This window comes from Rhinichthys klamathensis, unplaced genomic scaffold (genome assembly GCF_029890125.1).
Source record: "Rhinichthys klamathensis goyatoka isolate OS25496 unplaced genomic scaffold, OSU_Roscu_1.1 h1tg000159l_1, whole genome shotgun sequence".
Taxonomy (NCBI): Eukaryota; Metazoa; Chordata; class Actinopteri; order Cypriniformes; family Leuciscidae; genus Rhinichthys; species Rhinichthys klamathensis.
Window position 1 is genome coordinate 814818 of NW_026606693.1, and position 23463 is coordinate 838280.

At 42.2% G+C, this 23463-nt stretch overlaps 1 protein-coding gene across 1 annotated transcript in view; it reads right to left on the reverse strand.

Moving 5' to 3' along the window:
• Positions 1-927: 927 nt before the first annotated feature.
• The window catches only part of LOC130091106 (NLR family CARD domain-containing protein 3-like), a 112368-nt gene continuing 89832 nt past the window's right edge, over positions 928-23463 (reverse strand). Inside the window, 4 exon segments of the mRNA XM_056258803.1 lie at positions 928-984; positions 1393-1571; positions 4849-5027; positions 17929-18099. Of these exon segments, the coding sequence (XP_056114778.1) occupies positions 928-984; positions 1393-1571; positions 4849-5027; positions 17929-18099 (586 nt within the window).

Genomic DNA, 23463 nt, shown 5'->3' on the forward strand with positions numbered 1-23463 from the left:
AAAAGAAACAAAAATAACGACTTTATTCAACTATTCATTTCCTTTGTACGGCCGTGATATTGTGCATGTGCGTGTGCATGTGATATTGTAAAATGTGCGATGGGGGTTCTGCGGTGTGTGCACGAACTGTGATTGACAGTCAGATCTCACACAGCCCTGCGCTGATTGGACCAGAAGAACCGGGAGCGGTGGATTTTTGCAAAACAAATAATAGGCTCTAGGTGGAGGTATAAGCGCAGGTTTTTTTCTAAAACCGGCTGATTTATGTTGTTCTGTCGGAGCATAGTGTCAATTTCAGTGAATATGATCAAAAAAATCTTACCGACTTCAGCTTTAATTTGGAGTAGAAACAGGTGGAGTGACTTTATCGCATCAGACATGTCACTTTGCTTACAACTGATTGTTCCAAATTCGGATTACAACCTCTTACCTGGAACATAACCTGCCCCGGACCAGGTTAGCTGTGGAGCGTAAGTTACTATGGTGATGAACACTGCTAAAAGCCAAACAACTTTCATGGTGCCCAGGGTTGGCTTAAACCCAGGGTTGGCGCAAACTAAACTGAAACATAGCTGGCTAGCCACCTAAACCGGCTTCATGGTATAGGCCCCAGGGAACACAAAGAACAAAGCTGAGCACATCGACAAAACATCCATTAAAGGATAAGACTTGACAAAAATCAGTCACAGAATCTCTGACCATTAGCACAGGTGTGTAATACATAACTGTGTCAACTTGTTAATAAGCTATGCCTTCTGCTAAACTCTCCATATTGCAAAAACAACAACAACAATGAATTAATCTGCAGAGGGAAGAATATGTATCCACATGGCAATGAGTAATTAACTGTGTTCAGAGATTGGAGGAAAAATAAAATAAACCAGTCAAAATAAAAAATAATGTGTCTTCAGTCTCTGTAGCGGCTCCTTATTCACCATCAGCTGATCCTGAGGAAACTGGACTGACGTCTAAATACTGAGAGTCCTACAATAAAACACACAGACAGACAGACACATATGAGTATGAGACAGTACATAAAGAAATATTAATAATTAATCACAATTTGTTATAATTGATTATGAATATTTAGATCAGTTAATACAATTAACTTAATGTATTAAAATTAATATTGCAATCAATCCACCTGTTCGTCCTGTGAACACTCAGTGTTAATTATTTAATTCTAAGAAATGTTCATTTCCGGGGGAGGGAAATGCCTTTCTTACTGTACAGTACTAAGAGCCTGTAGTCAAAATCTCAAAATCTTTGTTGCAAGCAGAGAATCAGAACCAAATACGTATTGTGCACAAGTTTTTTTTAAAACTAAAATCACTAACATAACTAAAATAAACACACATACACATTGGGACGGAGAGAACACGCAAAGCAAACAGGAGAAGGGAGGAAGTTGGAAGAGTTGATGGTTGGAGTTGCAATGGACTGCATTGAATGAAGAAGTTGTGCCAAACTCCTGATGTTGTCCTTGATTCTGTTGTGGTTGAGAGAGTCCCCTCTCTCCTGAATAAGCACAAGGCCTGCGCCCTGGGGCCTAGTGTGGCCACGCAGGACAGCTATGCGAACGTACCGAGAAGGCCAAGAGAGGGAAGAGCTTATGTAGAGGCCATTTAAATTCTGAGAAAGGTCCCACCTCTCAGGGTTTGCTCGACCAATAAGAAAGGGGGAATTTCCAAGCGGGAAATTCCTTCAGTTGGGAGGATTTATGGCTCTGTCTCAAGTGTGGTTAGACATAGGCCATGCTGTTTGTGTTCATTTATACTCAGATAGATATAACAAACACACACTGCATTCTATGAGAATGATGAGTCATTAAATGAGGATTAATTAGATAGGAGACACGATACAGGTGGGGTTAGATTGACCGTTGGTTCTATCATAAAATACATAGTATCAAAGACACTACACAATAGGGGTGGAACGGTACATGTATTCGTATTGAACCGAAACGGTACGGGGGTCACGGTTCGGTGCACGAATTTACATGGAGAATACACGGTATAAAAATAAATAACTCGCGTGCAAATTAATTAATGTAATGCGGAACTACTGAGATGCGCGGGTTCTTTAGGGACACATAATCTGTAACCTCGGCTTTGCTCTGAACGCGCGTTCACTTCAAACCAAACCAGGCTCTGCTTCAAACGTTGGCTTTTATCTATACGCGCGTTCTATTCGCTTTGTACTAGCGTCGAACTAGACGTGAATTTGACGCTCTATTCGCTTTTGGTGTGACCGCATATTGAACAGGCTGCGATGTCAAGATTGCAAAGCTGGAGTGTGTGTGTGTGTGTGTGTGCAGAGGCTCGGGCGCGATCGAACTGTGTGTGTGTGAGAGAGAGAGAGAGAGAGAGAGAGAGAGAGAGAGAGAGAGAGAGAGAGAGAGAGAGAGAGAGAGAGAGAGAGAGAGAGAGAGAGAGAGAGAGAGAGAGAGAGAGAGAGAGAGAGAGCAAACAGTGGAAACATAAAAAAACATACTCCGTCATTCTGTTCATACAGATCATTAAACCTGCAAAGTGTTTACTTATTTGTGTAAACTCGCAATAAAACACACCATTGTGCTTTTGTCACACTGTAAACTCTTGTCAAACTGTAACCTACAACTGTCACCCAACCAAAATATCACTCACACAGACACACACATACACACACACACTGTTTTAAAAGCAAAAAAATATTTATCCAACCCCATTTCAAAACAGTCTGTGTTCCATCTTTTGGACATTCATCATATTGCATTGGTTTTCATTTCCTCGGAGTAGGAGCACTAATCTGTTTATTTTTTAACACATTGATTAAAAATGAACATCGAATGTGTTTTTAAATGGTAGTATTATTTTATACAGAAATTCAGATGAGAGTAATGTTACATTAATTAATAATGTTAATTAAAATTAAGGAAAACAAAAATATTGATCTGAATTATAGCAAACTAATTTTAAATTCATTCAGGTACAATTACCAAACATATCGCAAGGTCTTTTTGTCTTTTTATTTTCCCTCCAATGTACCGAAATCGTACCGAACCGTGATGTCTGAACCGAACCGTGACTTCTGTGTACCGTTCCACCCCTACTACACAAGATAGTAAATTGTTCACAGTGTCCTGGGGTGCATGTTCATTAACAGATCAGTTCGTTCATAAATTAATGCAGTAAAGTCTGTTTTAAGGGTTGTGGGTCTTTCCTATGGCCTCTGCTTTTTCCACGTGACCACATTTTTAACAGCAACAAAACCAACTTATCTGATTGTAGTCATGGTAACCAAGACCCTTCTTGCCCTTGTTGGGGGGATGGGACCATAGATCCCAGAGTGAGTTTTTTAAGATTATTTGTTAACTATAACAAATAATTGTGTCTGATTTGTCTCAGTCATTACAATATGGTCAACAACTGATATTCTTTCAGGACCACTATCGTCAAATACGATTGACAATTATCATACATTTTGGATTGGCGGTATGGTTCCGTTCTGGGCGAGAACAGCAATAACCCCCCTTAGGGGAAACAGAACAGAACCAACATGAATGTATGCAGATATCATTAATTCAAGATTTTAAAGTACAACATCGTTCGAGAATTTATTCTGATTCAAGGGGAATCAGAATGCCAAATCCTGACTGATGAGATGTGGAGCTGGGGATGGAGGAGGGCAAATAGCTCCTAAAAACGCGATAGCTGCTGATAATACTGAAGGAGCTTATATATGTATATTATTATATGTATACAGTGATAGGCGTCATATTCCTATAGGTGGATTAACTGAGAGTCAGCTGATGCGAGCTTGACTAACGTGACCTGCCAGAACTGGCGCTATGCTTGATGACAACTCTCTCTTAATCACTTACACGAAGGAGACACTGTAAGTGATGAAAATACTCATATATTCATAGATCATATTCACATCACAGAACTAAACTAAAATATTAAGTTCACCTAAAATTGAAAATTAGCCCATGAATTACTCACCCTTAAGTCATCCTAGGTGTATATGACTTTCTTCTTTCAGACAAATACAATCTGAGTTATATAAATAAAGTCAAAAAGCAAAAATGCTAAAATAAATGTGTACAAAAAAAAAAAAGTCCTGGCTCTTCCAAGCTTTATAATTGGCAGTGAATGGTGGTTTCTGTTTCCATAAAAGTGCATCTATCCATGATAAAAGTGCTCCACATGGATCCGGGGGTTGATAAAGGCCTTCTGAAGTGAAGTGATGAGTTTGTGTAAGAAAAATATTCATATTTAACACGTTACAAAGTAAAATTCTGGCTTCTGGCCAAAGGCCATACTTACACCTAAAGCGCAACTTATGATGTCAGAAGTAGCATAGTGCGTCATGGCGTAGTGTAAATATCAGCAGGACGTCGCATTACTCGCAAAAGTTTTAGACTTAAGTCGAATCCGTATGTTCGTTTGGCCAGAAGCTAATTATTTTACTCTATAAAGTTTTAAATATTAATATTTTTCTTACACACAGGCATTGCTTCAGAAGGTCTTTATTAACCCCCCGGAGCCGTGTGGAGCACTTTTATCATGGATAGATGCACTTTTATGGACTTCAAAACAGAAACAGCCATTCACTGCCATTATAAAGCTTGGAAGAGCCAGGACATTTTTTAATATAACTCCGATTGTATTCGTCTGAAAGAAGAATGTCATATTATACATCTAGGATGACTTGAGGGTAAGTAAATCTTTGGGTGAACTATACCTTTAACACAGTTTACAGAGACTAAAGTGGAGCGGAATTATCTTATATTCTCCAGTTACACACATATGAGGCCTTTTACTGAACTTGGGTCAATTTAAAGGATTTAAATAAAAATATACTCACAGTAGTACAGTAGCTCCAGTTTAAAACGTGGATCATCTTTTAGATCAGAGAGCAACTTCCGTCCTGATTGTTCTATTTTATTCTTAGACAGATTTAGATTTCTCATGTGTCCAGGGTTTGATCTCAGAGCTGAAGTCAGAGCAACACTACCTTCATCTGTAATGCCACAATCAACCAACCTGTAGAGAACAATGACACACTCTTCACTCTATCAGTTCAGATCAGGGCTGCGTCTCCCAAAAGCATCGTAAGCCTAAGAAGTTTGTTGTCCCTCAGCGTCCCTCTGCTACCAAGTGCTCTATACCGGACATTGACTTACCATCACTCTCTCACGATTTCTGCCTGGACTTCTAATATACTGTTTCACTTGCATTTAAATCTTCTGATTATTTATCGTAACAAATATCTCGTAATTTCAACATAATAAGGGGACATTCTAATATGCATTAAGCCACATTTAGCGTTCTTGTAATGGGTTTCTATGGGAGGAAAATGCTTAACGTCAAATTAAACGCGTTGCGTTCATATTCTGGACTTTTTTGTTGTAGGCTATAGCCTACTTTATTATGATTTTAGTATCATATTGATTAATAAATGCACGCTAAATGAACTTGATAAATGTTGTAGATATGTTTTAGGTTATCCACAAACAAATTGCTTTCAGAATTCAACGAATGTGCAGCAATTTGTACAAATATTGACATTTTTGTTTTATTTTGTATTAGTGATTATAATTTGCGCGTGTAACAAAGATGGCCTACACGCGTGCATATTGACGCCTTTTCTGAGTCGATCTCATTTGAGAGTTTTCGGCAATTTGCATAACGTGTATTTAAGTTTATATTCTGGGCTCATCAGATTTTTTTGTAGCCTAAATAATATACTTTATTAGTATGATTATTTACTTTGTTTGGTCTGTTAGTAAATAACACTGTCCGTTATGTTAAGGTTTATATTCATTTTGATATGCCACTAGAGGGCAGAATACGACCGGGAATTAAAGAATGCATAGTAGTTATGTTGACCTACTGTTTTCATAACACTGGATATTCTACTAATTCATACTTTTCTAAAACGTTGCATATTGATGGCAATTAACTTATTTTGCAATTACACATAGTTTTGTGCTAGTTTTGTTGTCAGTAGTATTGCTCTTTCAGCCAGCTTTATAGTTTATCTATTAGATTTGGTTTATTTGTTAACTTTACACAACTCGTATAATCGCAGATAGCCTATTTTGCTTCATGTGCTTGGCCATTATTGGCCAGATCAGAAACTCTGTTTTACTTTACTTGGCTTGCACTGCCTTAGCCTACCACTACTGCGGCTATTAATATTATTAATTTAACAATTGTTGCTGCTGTATGGTCCGTGCTAAGAGTAGACCATGAAACCTACTTCAAATAGCAATTTCGTGTGTGCAATTTCAAAAGTTCCACTATGGGTCCAAGTTGGTCACTCGAATTCCCTTGATTTGACCAACAGAAAGCTGCTTGAAAGTGACTCCTGTGTGAGCTGTGCTTCATACATTACGTCACTACACTGTTGACAATGGTCAATGGACCTTTTTGCCTGTGTAATTTCTCCAAAATTTCACAAATGTGATCGCAAGGCAGTTTCTTGACAGCTTAAAAGTTCTCTTTCATAGGTTCACTCAACGCTGCGGAAAGCGCAGTGGGATACTCTCTGAATGTGCCGATTGTCTGAAGCCTTATAGAATCACGCCAATTCATTGGCTGATGGCGTCCGCGCGATATGGCTCCGCCCCGGCGCTCTTACGTCGCATCATTACATATTCGCGTGCGCGCCATCTGCTCCTCAGATTTCTCTACCTTCAGAACGAAGCGGTCACGTTGCCCTTCGCTCGTGATTTTTCTGAGCTACATCTAAGGATTATTCTCGGCGCTTCTGCGACTGTTCAAGCGGAACTCTGTTTCTCCTTACGGTGAAGTTGCCATGGATTACAGACGCTGTACTCCGCCATGTGCTCGTTACATTGCTAACGACGACCCACACAGTGAGTGCGTTAAGTGTTTGGGTTTTTCACATGCACGTGAGGCAGTTATAGGATCGTCTAAATGCAAATTCTGTGAAAATTTGTTGCTCAAAACCCTCAAATCGCGGCTCGCGATCTTTGAGAGGGAATCATTCGTCTCCCCCTGTCGCGCTCCCGAGGCCTCTCAAGGATCCGCGTCATGGGGTTCGGATGTAGAGCTTGAGGATGTGGAGTTCGAGCAGACGAGCCCCGCTCTTTCTCTCCCTCCCTCCCCTCGGCACGCGCGAGGCATGCCAGTCGAATTTTCACACGATTATTTGCGCCCCAGCCCGGGAGCACGCGACGCGGTTTCTTTCGGGCTGGAGGATATACTTTTTACCGAGGCTTCCGACTCCGAGGATTTCGGGCCTACTGTCGCCGACGAGGTTATCCCGCCGAGCGGCCAGGAAGCGCGGCCTACGCGGAGCTCGTTGACGTGCTTTCGCGCGCTACGGAGAAGCTCACTATTGATTGGCCCGACGAGCCACGTGAGTCTCAGTCGTCGAAACTCGACGAAAGGCTTCTCAGTGGCCCTAATTCTAGGCCTCAACGGAGGAAGCTGCCATTTTTCAGTGATCTGCATCATGAGATCTCCAGATCCTGGAAGCAGCCTTTCTCTTCGCGCCTCACTAATGTGGCTGCTGCTGATTTCACCAACCTGGTAGGCTCTGTGGAACAGGGCTATTCCGCCATTCCGGCGATTGAGGAAACTTTAGCCGACCATCTTGCTCCGTCGTCTGCGCCGTCCTGGAAGTCGCGCCCCCTCCTCCCTTCTAAAGCATGTAGGACTACTTCCTCTCTCATTGGGAAATCCTACATGGCGGCTGGGCAGGCAGGCATGACCCTGCACACTATGGCCATTCTTCAGGCCTACCAGGCGGACGTCCTGAAGGAAATGGACGAGGGCGACGGCGTGACTCCTGAAGCGGTCAAGGAGCTTCGTAAGGCTACGGATTTAGCCTTAAGAGCCACCAAGCATACCGCACGCGCTATAGGTCGCTCTATGGCTGGTTCTGTTGCGGTGGAGCGCCACTTGTGGCTTAATCTCACGGAGATCCGTGACAAAGAGAAGGTTTTCCTCTTGGACGCCCCCATTTCTCAAACGGGGTTGTTTGGTGAGGCGGTCAACACAGTGGTTGAGAAATTCCGCTCCTCCAAATCCCAATCGGCCGCGTTCAGACAGTTCATGCCCAGGAGGGCTAGGGAACCTTCTGCTCCCCCCCCCCCCGGTGCGACCCAGAGAACGTCCCTCTCATAGACCGGAGTTCTCTTCCAGAAGAAGCGAACCGGGGCATCCCCCACCTACCACGGTTTGGGGAGCCCGCGGTCGCCCGTTTCCCCTTCAACGGCCTCACAAGCGCCTCCAGTTGAAGCGGTCCGACAAACCGACTGCTCCGGCGGCCCAGAGCCGTTCCTGACCTTCCGGTCAGAAAAAGGAGAGCTCCTCTGCTTCCTCAAGGTTGGGTCAGACCGCACAAGCGTTTCTGCCCACCTCCCAGCTCTCCTTTCCTTGCCCTGTCACCTTCGCCACTCAGAGTGTCTCGAAGTGCAGGTCATATTTCACCTTCTCTACTCAGTCCGGTGCGGGAGGAAGGAGACGCTTTCTGCTTTCTCCCCTCACCCCCCACACTCGTAGGCTCCAGTTTGGTATCCTGCCTCTCACGGGGACTTCGGATGCCTCAACGCCTGTGATGAGAAGACCAACGCCTGTGAAGAGACGACTCAACGCCTGCGAAGAGACGACTCAACGCCGGCGATATGTTATCCCCTAAATATTACATGATTAACTAAATGTATTTTTTCCAGGTACTTTCTGATATGCACTTACTGTAAAGCTATGATTGTTAGCCAGAGGAGAACTGGCCCCTGACTAGCCTGGGTTCTCCCAAGGTTTTTTTTCTCCATCCAATCTGATGGAGTTTTGGTTCCTTGCCACTGTCGCCTTGCTTTTGGCTTGCTTAGTTGGGGATATTTAATATTCAACAATATTATTGAACTGTGTTGTACTACTTTCATGTTATCACTGTGAAGCTGCTTTGATGCAATCTGTATTGTGAAAAGCGCTATATAAATAAATGTGACTTGACTTGACTTGACTCTCTATAACTGCCGGCCGCATCCTCGGAGGCACTTTCCGTTTTCCTCCGGAGCAGGCGGATCTGGTCACCATGACCCCAGCATCGATGCCTCCCATCACGTGCCAGGACGCCGATGGCCCTCCTGCACAGTCAACCTCTTTACTCCAGGAGCGTCAGCACGGTACCCTCACTCAGGTATGTCGTCTGCATTACAACATCCCTCCTCCTCTATCACATTTCCTTCCAGAGTGGGAGCGCTTACCAGGGGTATCGTCTTGGTTCTTCGCACAATTCGGTTCGGCTACACTCTTCAGTTTTGCCGCAATCCCCCCTGTTTCAACGGGGTGTTTCCTACTGTAGTAGACAGCGCCACTCAGGCTTCTGTACTTCAGCAGGAAATCTCTTCCCTCCTTCTCAAAGGAGCAATAGAGGAGATTACTCCAGGGGAAACCGAGCGGGGCTTTTACAGCCGTTACTTCCTGGTCCCGAAGAAGGGCGGCGGTTTGCGTCCCATACTGGACCTCCGCCGACTGAACTTCGCCCTTTACAAAGGGAAATTCAAGATGTTGATGCTGAAAGCTATCATATCTCAGATTCGGCCAGGGGATTGGTTCGTGACGATAGACCTAAAGGATGCTTATTTTCACATCCAGGTTGTACAGCGACACAGGCAGTTCCTCAGGTTCGCCGTTGGAGAAAGGGCGTTCCAGTACAGGGTCCTTCCCTTCGGCCTATCTCTGGCCCCGAGGACATTCACAAAGTGCATGGATGCAGCTCTGGCCCCATTGCGGCTCCAGGGCATCCGTGTTCTAAATTACCTGGACGATTGGCTTATTTTAGCCCAGTCCAGGAAGCTAGTGGCCCACCACAGAGACATCGTTCTGAGTCATATCCAGTCTCTCGGTTTGAGGTTGAATTCGGAGAAGAGTGTTCTTGCTCCGGCTCAAAGCACCGTTTTCTTGGGGGTGAACATGGATTCCGTTCTCATGCAGGCCCGCTTGGCCCCTGCACGGATTTCCAGCTTGATGACATGCTTGGCTCGTTTTTTGCTAGGCCATCATGTGTCTGTGGGCACCTGCCGCAGGATGCTGGGCCTTATGGCCGCGGCCTCCTCCGTGCTACCGATGGGCCTACTCCACATGAGACCCTTCATGTGGTGGGTGAAACTCTCAGGGGTTCGACCCTCCGGGTCATCCCTTCGCCTACTGAAGGTATCGCGCAGTTGCTTTCGAGCCCTGTCAGTTTGGCGGGACCCTCTTTTTCTGCGGAAAGGGGTCAGCATGGGTGCGGTATCTCGTCGCCAGATGATTACGACGGATGCCTCTCTCACCGGCTGGGGAGCAGTTTTCGAGGGCAGACTAGCGTGTGGGGTCTGGACCGGAGAGGCTCTCTCTTGGCACATAAACTGCCTGGAGTTAAGAGCCGTTTTTCTGGCTCTGCATCATTTCCTCCCTCTTCTGGAGGGTCACCATGTCATTGTCAGAACAGACAACATGGCAGTGGTGTCTCATGTGAACCGGCAGGGAGGTTCTCGGTCGCGCACCCTAGACAGGCATGCGCGTCACCTTCTCCTGTGGTCTCAGAGCAGATTCCTTTCTCTAAGAGCGGTTCATGTCCCAGGGGTTCTGAACCTCGCAGCAGATTTTCTGTCGAGACAGAAACTCAGATCGGGGGAATGGATGTTGAACCGCTAGACGATGGCCCTGATCTGGGAGGTTTTTGGAGAGGCGGAGGTGGACCTCTTTGCATCTCAAGAGTCGTCCCAATGCCCGCTTTGGTTCTCCCTGAGTCCCCCGGCCCCATTGGGGATAGATGCGTTCGCTCACCCTTGGCCAACGCAGAAACTCTATGCCTTCCCGCCCATCAAACTGATCCAGGCGGTCTTGGCCAGAGTGAGAGAGAGCGGAGTCCGCCTCCTCCTGGTAGCTCCGTTCTGGCCATCTCAGCCATGGTTCTCGGAGCTAATTCCTCTACTGGAATCTTCCCCCTGGAGGATCTCGGTCAGGGAAGATCTGCTGTCCCAGCTACAGGGCAGGATATGGCATCCTCGCCCAGACATGTGGAAGCTGTATGTTTGGCCGATCAGAGGCCGTCAGCATTAAGCTCTGGTCTCCCAACTGACGTTCAGGAGACCATTGCGAGTGCTAGAGCCCCTTCTACAAGTAGATTATATTCTTCCAAATGGAGGGTGTTTGAGACTTGGTGCTTAGCACATGATAGGAGCCCAGTTAACTGCCCTGCTGGTTCAGTACTGGAATTCCTGCAGGAGAAGTTTGCGGCTGGAGAAACGGGTGGGAGACTTACAAGCTCTTTCTGTTAGCGAGTCTTGCTTGGACTTTGCCCCTGGCCTGGTCAAAGTTTCCTTGAGGCCGAGGCCAGGGTATGTCCCCAAGGTTCTTTCCTCAACTTTCCGCTCACAGGTAGTTAACCTTAACGCTTTCCACCCTCCTCCATTTTCGTCTGAGGAAGATAGGAAGCTTAACTTGGTCTGCCCAGTTCGTTCTCTTAAGATATATGTAGACCGCTCAGGCGGTTGGAGGAAATCTAACCAGCTTCTGGTTTGCTTCGGTGCTAGGCGCCGTGGGCTTGCTGCATCAAAGCAGAGGATTTCTCACTGGGTCACAGAGGCTATCTCGTTGGCTTACGGGGTGCGTGGCTTGCCTTCACCTCTTAGCATTAAAGCACATTCCACCAGAAGTGTAGCATCTTCTCAAGCTCTTTTCAGAGGAGCACTTTTGGAGGATATTTGTGTTGCGGCAGGCTGGTCCTCTACGCACACTTTTGTAAGGTTCTATAGCTTGGATCTTGACATGACCCCGGGTTCCCAGGTTCTTTCTGTTTGAACTCATTTCGGTCGTTGTCTCTTTTATCTACCAGTTATAAAAGCGCTCTAGCTTGGCGAGTTTGGTAGTCCGTTCCCACTGCGCTTTACGCAGCGTTGAGTGAACCTATGAAAGAGAACGTCTCTGGTTACTTGCGTAACCTATGTTCTCTGAATAGGGAACGAGACGCTGCGTTAGCGGCCAAGCTCCTCGCACTGCTGACAGTTTCTTTTCGGCAGAGAAATCTGAGGAGCAGATGGTGCGCGCGCGAATATGTAATGATGCGACGTAAGAGCGTCGGGGCGGAGCCATATCACGCGGACGCCACCAGCCAATGAATTGGCGTGATTCTATAAGGCTTCAGACAATCGGCACATTCAGAGAATATCCCACTGCGCTTTCCGCAGCGTCTCGTTCCCTATTCAGAGAACATAGGTTACGCAAGTAACCAGAGACGTTTTCTCCTCCTGTTTCTTCGTCCTCTTCTTTATAGTATTATTATTATCATTAATTAGGCTATTATTAGGGGATCAAGCACGTTAGTGCTGAAACCCTATTGTAATTGTAAGGATTTGTAAAACGCATCGTGCAGCCCAAACCGTAAGTGCTGGAGACTTGAAACTTTGACAGATGGTAGTACAAAAATCGAGAAGAGGTTGAGAGAGTATGACCACGATTGGCCCATAGGTGGCGCTATAGCAATACATTTTGCAAAACTGCTTATAACTGCTAGACCGGAAGTCGTAGACTCAAGTGTCTTATATCACTGAAAAGATGGACTCATGAAGAATAAAATATATATATCCAATTTCATTCGATTATGATTGATTTTCCGCCATTTTGAATTTTGTCGAAAACCTACTTTTGCAAACTAGTCCTAGATTTTTTGCCCGATCGGAACCAAACCAGTGCAGAAATGTTCTCTGGAGTCTGAATAATATCAATAATTATTGAAAAAAAGTTGAAATTTCGATTGACAGTCGCTAGGGGGTGCAAAATGAACGCTGTGGGTGGAGCCAATTTTACTAAAATGGCTATAACTTGTCAATGGAATGAGATATCATAATCAAATTTGGAACACCTATGTTTGAGCTTAATTTTTGGTCACGTGCAAAAAATTGCGGCGATCGGCCAGTAGGTGGCGCTAAAACATGAAAAGGGCTATGACCACCTGACCGTTAGTCCGATTGACTTGAAAATTGGTATGCAGTGTCTTGGTCCAAGGTGCCATGTAGGTCTATGAGGAGATTGGTCTATCTCAAAACATGGCCGCCATCAGCCAATGAAGTTTGAGCACCTATAAGACGAGGTTAACGAAGGCCGATCGGAACGAAACTCGATGGGCATGTTCGACTCATGGCCCTAGAGGTCTGTAAGAGGTCTAGATTAATCTAGATTAATTCCAAGATTACAGTGAGATTAATCTAGGTTAAAAAAATTAATCTATGCCCACCACTACTTTTTATGCATATGTGCTTAAAGGCCTTAAACGCTTGAACCCCGATAAATGCTGCTTGCAGCTTTAATTATTATTGTTGTTGTTTAAGGATTAAAAAAAACTATAAAATATAGGCCTATTGAAAGCTGAGACGTTACTGATTGTAAATTTCCACGATAAACCTCTGGGATTTTGGAGCACCAACTTGCATAAAAGTGCATAACAGTAGCCTAGATCAACACAACATAACTAGCCTACAATGCGTTCTTTAATTCCCGGTCGTATTCTGCCCTCTAGTGGCATATCGCAATGAATACAAACCTTAACATAACGGACAGTGTTATTTACTAACAGACCAAACACAGTAAATAATCATACTAATAAAGTATATTATTTAGGCTACAAAAAAATCTGATGAGCCCAGAATATGTAAAATATTCAGCGCATTTAAATACAAGTTATGCAAATTGCCGAATACTCTCAAATGAGATCGACTCAGAAAAGGCATCAATATGCACGCGTGTAGGCCATCTTTGTTACACGTGCAAATTATAATCACTAATACAAAATAAAACAAAAATGTATTTTATTTACAAAAATGTCTATTTGTACAAATTGCTACACATTCGTTGAATTTTGCACACATAATTGAAAGCAATTTGTTTGTGGATAACCTAGAACATATCTGCAACATTTATCAAGTTCACGGATAATTGTGCGTGCATTTATTAATCAATGATACTAAAATCATAATATAGTATACTACAAAAAATCAGATAAGTCCAGAATATGAACGTTTAATTTGACGTTAAGCATTTTCCTCCGAAACCCATTGTTACATTTACTAATTGACGCTTTTATCCAAAGCGACTTACAATTGCTATATTTGTCAGAGGTCACACGCCTCTGGAGCAACTAGGGGTTAAGTGTCTTGCTCAGGGACACATTGGTGTCTCACAGTGGATCTGAACCCTGAACCCAGGTCTCTCACACCAAAGGCATGTGTCTTATACATTGCGCCATCACCACCACCACCGCTATTATAAGAACACTAAATGTGACTTAATGCATATTAGAATGCATATTAGATATTATGTTGAAATAACAAGATATTATGTTGAAATAACGAGATATTATGTCGAAATAATGAGATATTATGTAGAAAATAACAACTTAAGTCGAAATAACAAGATAAGTTTTCTTTTTTTTTTCTCACCTTGCGGTTCAGGGCTTCCATAGTATGAAGCATTGATTTGTTATGAGTTTTTTTCAAAGAAGACCTCAAAAAACAACTTTATTTAATTCTACACAGTCAACAAATTGCTTAATATTTTATTTTCAAAATTATAAAGTATCTCTTTTAAAGTCCAGATAGTTTAGAAATGTAATTAATACAAGGTTTAAAAAAAAGAATGTTTTATCTATGCTTTGAAAAGCTGTTTAAAAAACAGTCACTATATCCCAGTCAACTCCAAAATCAGTTCTGTTTCGTAATTAAATTGACATTTTCACTGGACCTACTAGAAAAGCAAGCAAACATTCCTCATCCTTTGTTTTAAAATATTTAAAATCAAGAATAAAAACATCCACATTAAAACCTTCATTGAAAGCATCAAATTTTGTTTCCATCACTCCACAATAATATAACTGACCTTGTGACAAGTTGTGTTTACCCATCAAAAACAATAATGTATCATTAAGACGTAATCTGAATGTTAACTCTTTCCATTATCTCCCTGTATTATCCAGGACTTCATTCATAAATGGTTAAATAAAATGCCCACTGATTTACCATTACACAATTATGTGTGTATAATGATTTGTGAACAATGATACAGTACATCTGTTTTTTTAGAGTCATTTAATCATGCTCTTTTTGCAGAACCTCTCACCCCCTATAACTGCCATACATATTTTTTCTGTTATTTATAATGTTTTGTTATATTTGTTTAATCTATTTATGAATATTGAGTGTTGATGTTAACTAAGAACCAAAGTACATTTTGCGTTTTGAGCTTTCTTTAGGATCTGTATGTCACAGATCACACTTTTTAAGGTGCAACAGAAAAAACAGACTTTTGGTGAGAAGTTATTCTCCGTGTGTGAAGTAGAAGAGTTACTCGTGTTTTGAGCGAAGAAGTAAAGATGTTTTTTATTTTTGTTTTTTGAACCGGGTATTTCAAGTGAACTCATTCCCTCTTGGTTATATGCAGCCAGCGAGGTATGTGTATTACGTTCGTATTCCCCGAGTGTATTTGTATTTACCTCTTTATAGTGTGTGTGAACATGTTTATCTTTTACATTGTCTTACTGTAGTTTGACGGTGGATTTCATTGATGGAGAAAAGGATGACAAGTGCAATAAATCCATCAGTAACCAGAACCATGGTGTCGTTTATTTCCTGGAGGGAGTGATACCCCCTTTAAATTAATGGATGATGTTTTAAAAAATACTCATTGCAAGGATAGAGCAAGGTTCCACTTCATTAAAAATCTTACTGAATCAATGAAGATCAGAAAATTAAACATTCAACAACGCTCTTTCCCTCAGTTGACTGTAAGAAACTATGGTCACTAAAATCTGTCTTCATGTGACTGAGCTGGATAGTTGATCACCACAGAGTTCCTCCTCATACACTGATAACACTATGTGTTTTTCTTTGATTCGAGTCTGTTTAAAGTCAAGAGACTGAAATGTTGATTTGTATGGAGGGATTGTTGGGTCAGATTGAAAACTAAAAGTCTAAAACTAAAAGTCTTAAACGAAAACCAAAAGTCTAAGTTTGAAACTAAAAGTCTAAGTCGAAAACTAAAAGTCTAAGTCGAAAATGAATTTGGTATTTAGGATTGGGCATTTGGTATTTAGGATTGGGCATTTGGTATTTAGGATAGGGCACTTGGTATTTAGGATTGGGCATTTGGTATTTAGGATTGGGCATTTGAGGATTGAGGATTGAGGAGTGTATGCAAATAAGGAGGCGTGGCCGAAATACTGGAGGCTGGGTTTGAAATGGCTGGTGCAGATGCACCTTATGGACAGCAGAGGGCGCTCCAGTGCTAAGGAGCACACTGTAATGAAACCAAACAGAGCGAGTGAGCAGGTCTGGAGCGAGGACTGTACTTTATAATGTGATAACTTCAACTTAATGACAGCGTTGTATAGGGGTACTGGAACGGTACATGTATTCCTATTGAACCGAACCGGTAGCCTACGGGCGTCACGGTTCGGTGCACGAATTTACACGGAGAATACACGGTATAAAAATAAATAAAACTCTAAATAGCGATACATTTCGCTCTACTCGCGTTTGGTGTGAACGCAGCACAGGCTGCGACTTCAAGGTTGCAATGTTGGAGTGTGTGTGTGCGCGCGCGAGAGAGAGACAGAGAGGGGGAGGCGTGGGCGCGAACGAACTAGGTGTGTGTGTGTGTGTTAGAGGTCTGCACGGGCTTTAAACTGAAGCCCGAACCCGGCCCGTACCCGCGATCATTTAACCCGACCCGACCCGACCCGACAATTACATTTACATATTAAGCCCGAACCCGAGGTCCATTCTGTTTCTCACAGCAAATACCATTTTTTCACGTCTGCTGTCTGTCTGTATTGTGACTGAAATAGCGTGCGAGAGCGGTACATGCGCTCATGCGCAAATCATATGATAAAATAAAACAAAAATTATAATTATCATTATATTTGAGAGAGAGAGCCTGTGTGTCTGTGTGTATGCACACTTTGCAGTTTGAACTTTGCAGCACACACTCCAACATTGCAACCTTGACGTCGCAGCCTGTGCTGCGTTCACACCAAACGCGAGTAGAGCGAAATGTATCGCTATTTAGAGTTTTATTTATTTTTATACCGTGTATTCTCCGTGTAAATTCGTGCACCGAACCGTGACGCCCGTAGGCTACCGTTTCGGTTCAATAGGAATACATGTACCGTTCCAGTACCCCTATACAACGCTGTCATTAAGTTGAAGTTATCACATTATAAAGTACAGTCCTCGCTCCAGACCTGCTCACTCGCTCTGTTTGGTTTCATTACAGTGTGCTCCTTAGCACTGGAGCGCCCTCTGCTGTCCATAAGGTGCATCTGCACCAGCCATTTCAAACCCAGCCTCCAGTATTTCGGCCACGCCTCCTTATTTGCATACACTCCTCAATCCTCAATCCTCAAATGCCCAATCCTAAATGGCTAAATGATTAAATGCCCAATCCTAAATCCCTAAATGCCAAATCCTAAATCCTAAATGGCTAAATGACCAAATGCCCAATCCTAAATACCAAATGCCCTATCCTAAATACCAAATGCCCAATCCTAAATACCAAATGCCCTATCCTAAATACCAAATGCCCAATCCTAAATACCAAATGCCCAATCCTAAATACCAAATTCATTTTCGACTTAGACTTTTAGTTTTCGACTTAGACTTTTAGTTTCAAACTTAGACTTTTGGTTTTCGTTTAAGACTTTTAGTTTTAGACTTTTAGTTTTCAATCTGACCCAACAATCCCTCCATAGATTTGTGTGTGAAAGTGTGTATTTCAGTGTGACTCTCAGTCCTGCAGTTTCATGTTATTGAGGATCAGCTCATGTGTTCAATCATTTACAGCTCAATCAGCTGAACTCACAGCAGCAGAAAGAGGCTGAACACTTCAAATATACTTTACATTGTGATTCATGTGTGAGAGTCAAATATGATCTTACCACAGTATCTCCAATTTACAGTGAGGATCCTCCAGTACAGCAGAGAGCAGTATGACTGAATTTCCTATATTATTCCATGACAGATCCATATCTCTCAGGTGTGAGGGGTTTGATCTCAGAGCTGAAGCCAGAGCAGCAAAACCTTCATCTGTGACGCCACAATCATGCAACCTGTAAAGAAACATGACACACTCTTCACTCTCTCAGTTCAGATCAGTTTAACAGGTACAAAAAATAAACTGACTAACCTTGATTTACAAGTCACAATTCTATACAGACTATTACATTTTTTAATTGATCACAGTCATACAAAACAATAAAAAATAATAAATAAATTCAAAAAGCTTTTAACAAGTGCTTCAAAAATCCCAATTTAAATAGAAAGTTTAATAATAAAAGAGCCACTGAGGTAATATGATCTCAATTTGTTTTATTTGTTAATCACTGTATTACTTCTGATGTTGTGAAGGGTTAAACAAAATCATCTTATTGTGAAACTGATTTAGATTTTAGACCCAGTACAAAAATAGGTTGATAATTATTAACCCTTAAAAAGAGAGGGGCAAGTAAAGGAGTATTAATCAAACTAGCAGAAGAAACTTCTCATAATTGGTGTCCCAGCTTGGTCAGGCTGGTCTGTTGCCTGGGGCCTCATTTAATGAATTATATTTTATACTATTTGATTTATTTATTCAAAAACAAGGCAAGGATAAGCTACTAAATGATTTTTAGCAATGTAATGTGACGACACATCTGGATCTCATATTTTCCTAATGTCTTGTAGCCTTAAACATGGTATCACTTGGATGAATAATGCATATGCAAATGATATGCAGATGAGGATATGCATAGTAAAACGAGATCTAGTGAGAAGCATTAAAATGTCTCCGTTATTAACGGATCAAACAGCGCTGACGTGGAAACCAGGAGAAACATTGTTCCATGAATGAACTAGTTATAGGCTTTAAGTCCACAGATCAGCAACATTCACCATGGGTTTACTGTAACTTGTAACCATGGAAGTTTGGCAGAAATAGTCAAATGCTTTCAAGTACATCACACATCTTATTCCAGCACTTCAAAACTCATATTATAATATTTAAATGTTACTTTTAATGTGATGACCAAAACATTATTTGTTCATCCTTCAAAGATTACCCCCATTTATAAAACTAAAAGTTTTAAGATGTAGGAAAACTCGCACTTATTTAAAAATAATTTTTCTTTTAATAAAAAGGAAATTTCTCTGGTATTTCTTTCTTTTTGCTGTATCGAAAACGTACCAAAACCGTGACACCACTGTATCGTTTCGAACCGAACCGTGAATTTTGTGAACGTTAGACCTAGGGATGGGCATCATTAAGAAATTATCGATATCGATGCCATTGTCGAGTCTGCTTATCGATGCGATTCCTTATCGATTCCCATATCGATTCCTGTACCATTTGCTGAACACTTACAGGGTGGCTTTGAGAGTTGTTGGCTTTGAATGTCTAATTTAAAGTGGTTTTAGAGAATGAAAACCAAGTGTGCAATATCTAGGGCCCTATGAAATCAGTTTTATTTTTTCCCAAATTCCGTTTTATTTTTCCCAAATTCCGTTTTTTTCCGTTTTAATTTTTGGGAATTCATTTTTTTTACCCTTTACTGTTATTTTAGTCATAAAAAGAGTGTGCTTTTAAAGTTAATGATTAAAATGTATACAAATAAAATAGGAATGACCTTAAATTACAGACATTTACTGAGTAGCCTTTTCATACTGCATGATGCCACATGACACTGCACTCTTCAAGTAACAACAAAATATGGTTATGAGCTTTAAACTGTCCTGTAAAATAAATTATATTAGTTTATATAAGTTTAAATAAAGTCACACTCTGTCTCTCTCTCTCGCCCAGTGTCGCTCGCGGAGTTCGTTTCGCTTTTGTCCAGTCCGGCGCCTCATAGACAGACGCGGTGTGTGTGTGTGTGTGCGTGTATGTGAGAGAGAGAGACGCGTGAGTGATAGAGAGATGGAGGGAAAGCGGGAAAAGGAAATACAACGGAAAGAATGCGCTGCGTGTTTTAAATAGCGTAAAAAAAATGAACGAAACGCAATATGTGGCGGCCGGAGTTGATTTTGTGGCCGCGAATTAGTCTATGTGTGGGAAACACTGCATAAAAGTCACGTGCGAACTGCTCGGCTCGGCACTGAGGGCTTATAGCGTCGAGTTTCTTAACTTTTTCGCCGAGGAAAGCAGAGCCGTGGAGAGCCGCTTCGCCATGCTTTCATTGTTTTGATGCCGTCATAGGCTCTATGCAGCGGGGATTGTGACGTGTTTCCGACTACACTCTCTACTGGGCAAACAGTTTCCGGTTCCGTATTAGATCTGACGCGCGAAAGTTAACAACGACAAACATTCTAGTTATTCTTATCTTGGCAGCTTAACTATGGAGAAAAAGGTTTTCCGATATCAAAAGCTAATGCGACCTAGTTCGGAACATTGTTGTGTGCCGTCGTGCGTTGTGTCGGCAAGATACAACTCGACTGTGAGTTTTCATTCATTTCCCGTGGAAGAGGATCTCAGAAAAAAATGGATCGTTAAGATCAGGAGGGATGACTTCCAAGTCAACAAAAACACAAAGGTGTGTAGTGTTCATTTCAAACCTGATGACTTTATGGAAGGGACTAGACTGAGACGTCTGAAAAAAGGTGCTTTCCCTACACTGTTTGAGTTACCAAGTGCAGCCGCCGAGGTCGAGTGTTTGGGAACGGCGAGAGAGACCGCTGCCCCCTGATCCTGACTCGGACGTAGAGCAAGATATGGATATTGACGTGGAGAGGACTGGACACGATTATTGTTCAGTTCCCGAAGCTGCAGCTGTGGACATGGTATTACATGAAAATGAGGAGTTGACGAGGGAGATAGAAGATCTACGGAAGCAGTTGGACCAGACCAAGATCATACTTCGCTTCGGTCTCCAGAGATTTGCTGGGTCCGATGAGGACATACGCTTTTATACAAGGTAAAATTATATTGCCTGTGATAAGCATTTGTAATAGCGTTGCCTTTGTCTTGAAAACACTAGTCCACAGTGTTATTAAATATTATTTGAGTTGTATAAGCTAGCTGCACGTAAAAGTAGGCTACACCGACCAAAATAATAACAACATAGGCTAACATAATTATATGTATGAATAACATATGTTGTCTTCAACAGCAATCAGAGTTAGTTTAATCATACATACGGAATTCCATAATTTTCATGACTCATGATGTATTACAAGATTGTTGTATCAATTACTTGTAGTTCACCATTCTTATTTCCTAAACTGAAAATGACTATATTATAAAGCTAAGTCTAAGTCTTTTATGCCATGTGAGAACCAATGCACGTTTATTTCTTGACAGATTTGCAACCTATAACCACCTGATGGCCTTCTGGGAACTGATTGAACCGGCAACACACAGAATGATTCGTGTCACCAACTCCAAAGTCACCAAGGAGGGTGGAAACACTCGGGCACTTCCTGCAATAGACGAGTTCTTCCTGTTCATGATGCATCTTGCTTTGGGCCTCAAGCAAAAGGACCTTGGTCATCGCTTCCATGTACATCAGGCCACTGTGAGCCGCATCATAACAACCTGGGCCAACTTCCTGTACTTTGTCCTGGGGTCAGTGTGCATTTGGATGCCGAAAGAGAGAGTACGAGCCCATTTGCCAGAGGAATTTCATCTTTTCCGAGACACACAGGTTATCCTGGATTGTACTGAGATCCGCTGCCAAACACCTTCCTCTTTGCTATTACAAAGTGAGGTTTTTTCAAACTATAAGTCTCACTGCACATTCAAGGCTTTAATAGGAATGGCACCTCATGGTGCAATAACATTTGTGTCTGGACTCTATGCAGGGTCTATAAGTGACAGGGAGTTGTTCAAACAGTCAGGGATCATTAACCTTCTTACCCCTGACATGGCCATCATGGTGGATAAGGGCTTCTTAATTGACAGCCTAGTGCCATGCAAAATTCACCGGCCTGTTTTCCTGACCAAGGGAAAACAAATGCTACCTCATGAAGTGACACACACTCAGTCTGTGGCCAGGCTCAGGGTACACGTTGAACGTCTTATCCGTCGAGTGAAGGAGCATAAGTTGTTTGACACAGTCATCCCCTTGTCCATTTCTGGTAGCATAAACCAACTGTTTACAGTGGCATGTTTGCTTGTGAACTACCAATGTGGACCACTTGTCAAGGCATGGAGCCACTGAGTCTAAAAACCCTCATCCTTGTTAATGTGCTAAGGTAAATGTAAATATTGTACATATACTTTTGTAAAAACTATGCATTTCACACTCTGATCAACAGACAAAACTAAGACAGTGTTTCCTTATGCATTTTTTATTATAATTTCATAATGCATAACAACATATTTATTAACTAGCCTATACAAATCTAAATATATATGTACATATACATGTCTAATGTAATATAATAGATACAGGTGTATATATATTGTATAAATATAGTATGTGTGTATATATGAGTATTTTGTATATATTTGTAAATATTGTTTATAGTGTAAATAACAAATAATAATACAATAAATATAATGCTGTATATTATAATTGAATGGACCACCAGTGGTATGTGGCCACACTGTAACACACAGTCATGAAATAAAGCAACATTTGTACAATTGTAGAAATTGAGAAATACTTCACTGGTTATCTAAAAATGACCTAAACACGCAAACACTTCAGTAGGTAGTGGTAAAAAAAAAACAGATCTGCTCGGTCTCTAATGGTGCGCATTACATCAATATCTTTGTATATACGCTCAACAAACATGTCCTCCTGCGCACATACAACAAAATCACACCACTCGAAACCTGTTAGGAGGATCTGACCTTGCACTTGCCAGTAATACTTGTGCTGCCTCCTAAGCTGCAAAGAACCGTCTGACATTTTGAGGTAGGGACAGTCAACATAACTCTGGATGTTGGGGCATTTTATTTCCAGCAGGCCAAATGGTGGGTTGTCAGAAGGATCGAAAACGACTCCATCGGGAGAGCATCCCAGCCATGGAGCATCAGGGTGTATGATGAACCCGCAGGGTGAATAATTCACATTTTTTAAACTGCAGTACTCTGTCACGGCAACTGGCTCCATATCGATTCCTCTCCTCATGTCCTTCGTCATGACAGTCCCCCTCAAAATTCTGTGTGCCAGATTTTCAGCAGTATGACAGCGAACATGGCATGCCTTGTGAAAGCGTGTAGATGTGACTCGCATCTTTCTCAGTCGATGCCATTCCTGGCATGAGCTCTGCTCCCGTGTTGCAGCTTCAACCCTGTGGGCCATGTCGAATGACACCTGTAGCGATTTCATATATACATGTTCCTCCTCTGATAACACATAGGCGCATGTGGTTGGCTCAAGCCTATAGCTTTGGATGGGAATAGAAGGTTGGGCAGGGGCGCCTGGGATGTTGATGATTTCCCGCATTTCTGGTGGTTTTAGCTGAAATGACAGCACACTCCCTGCCTGGACAGC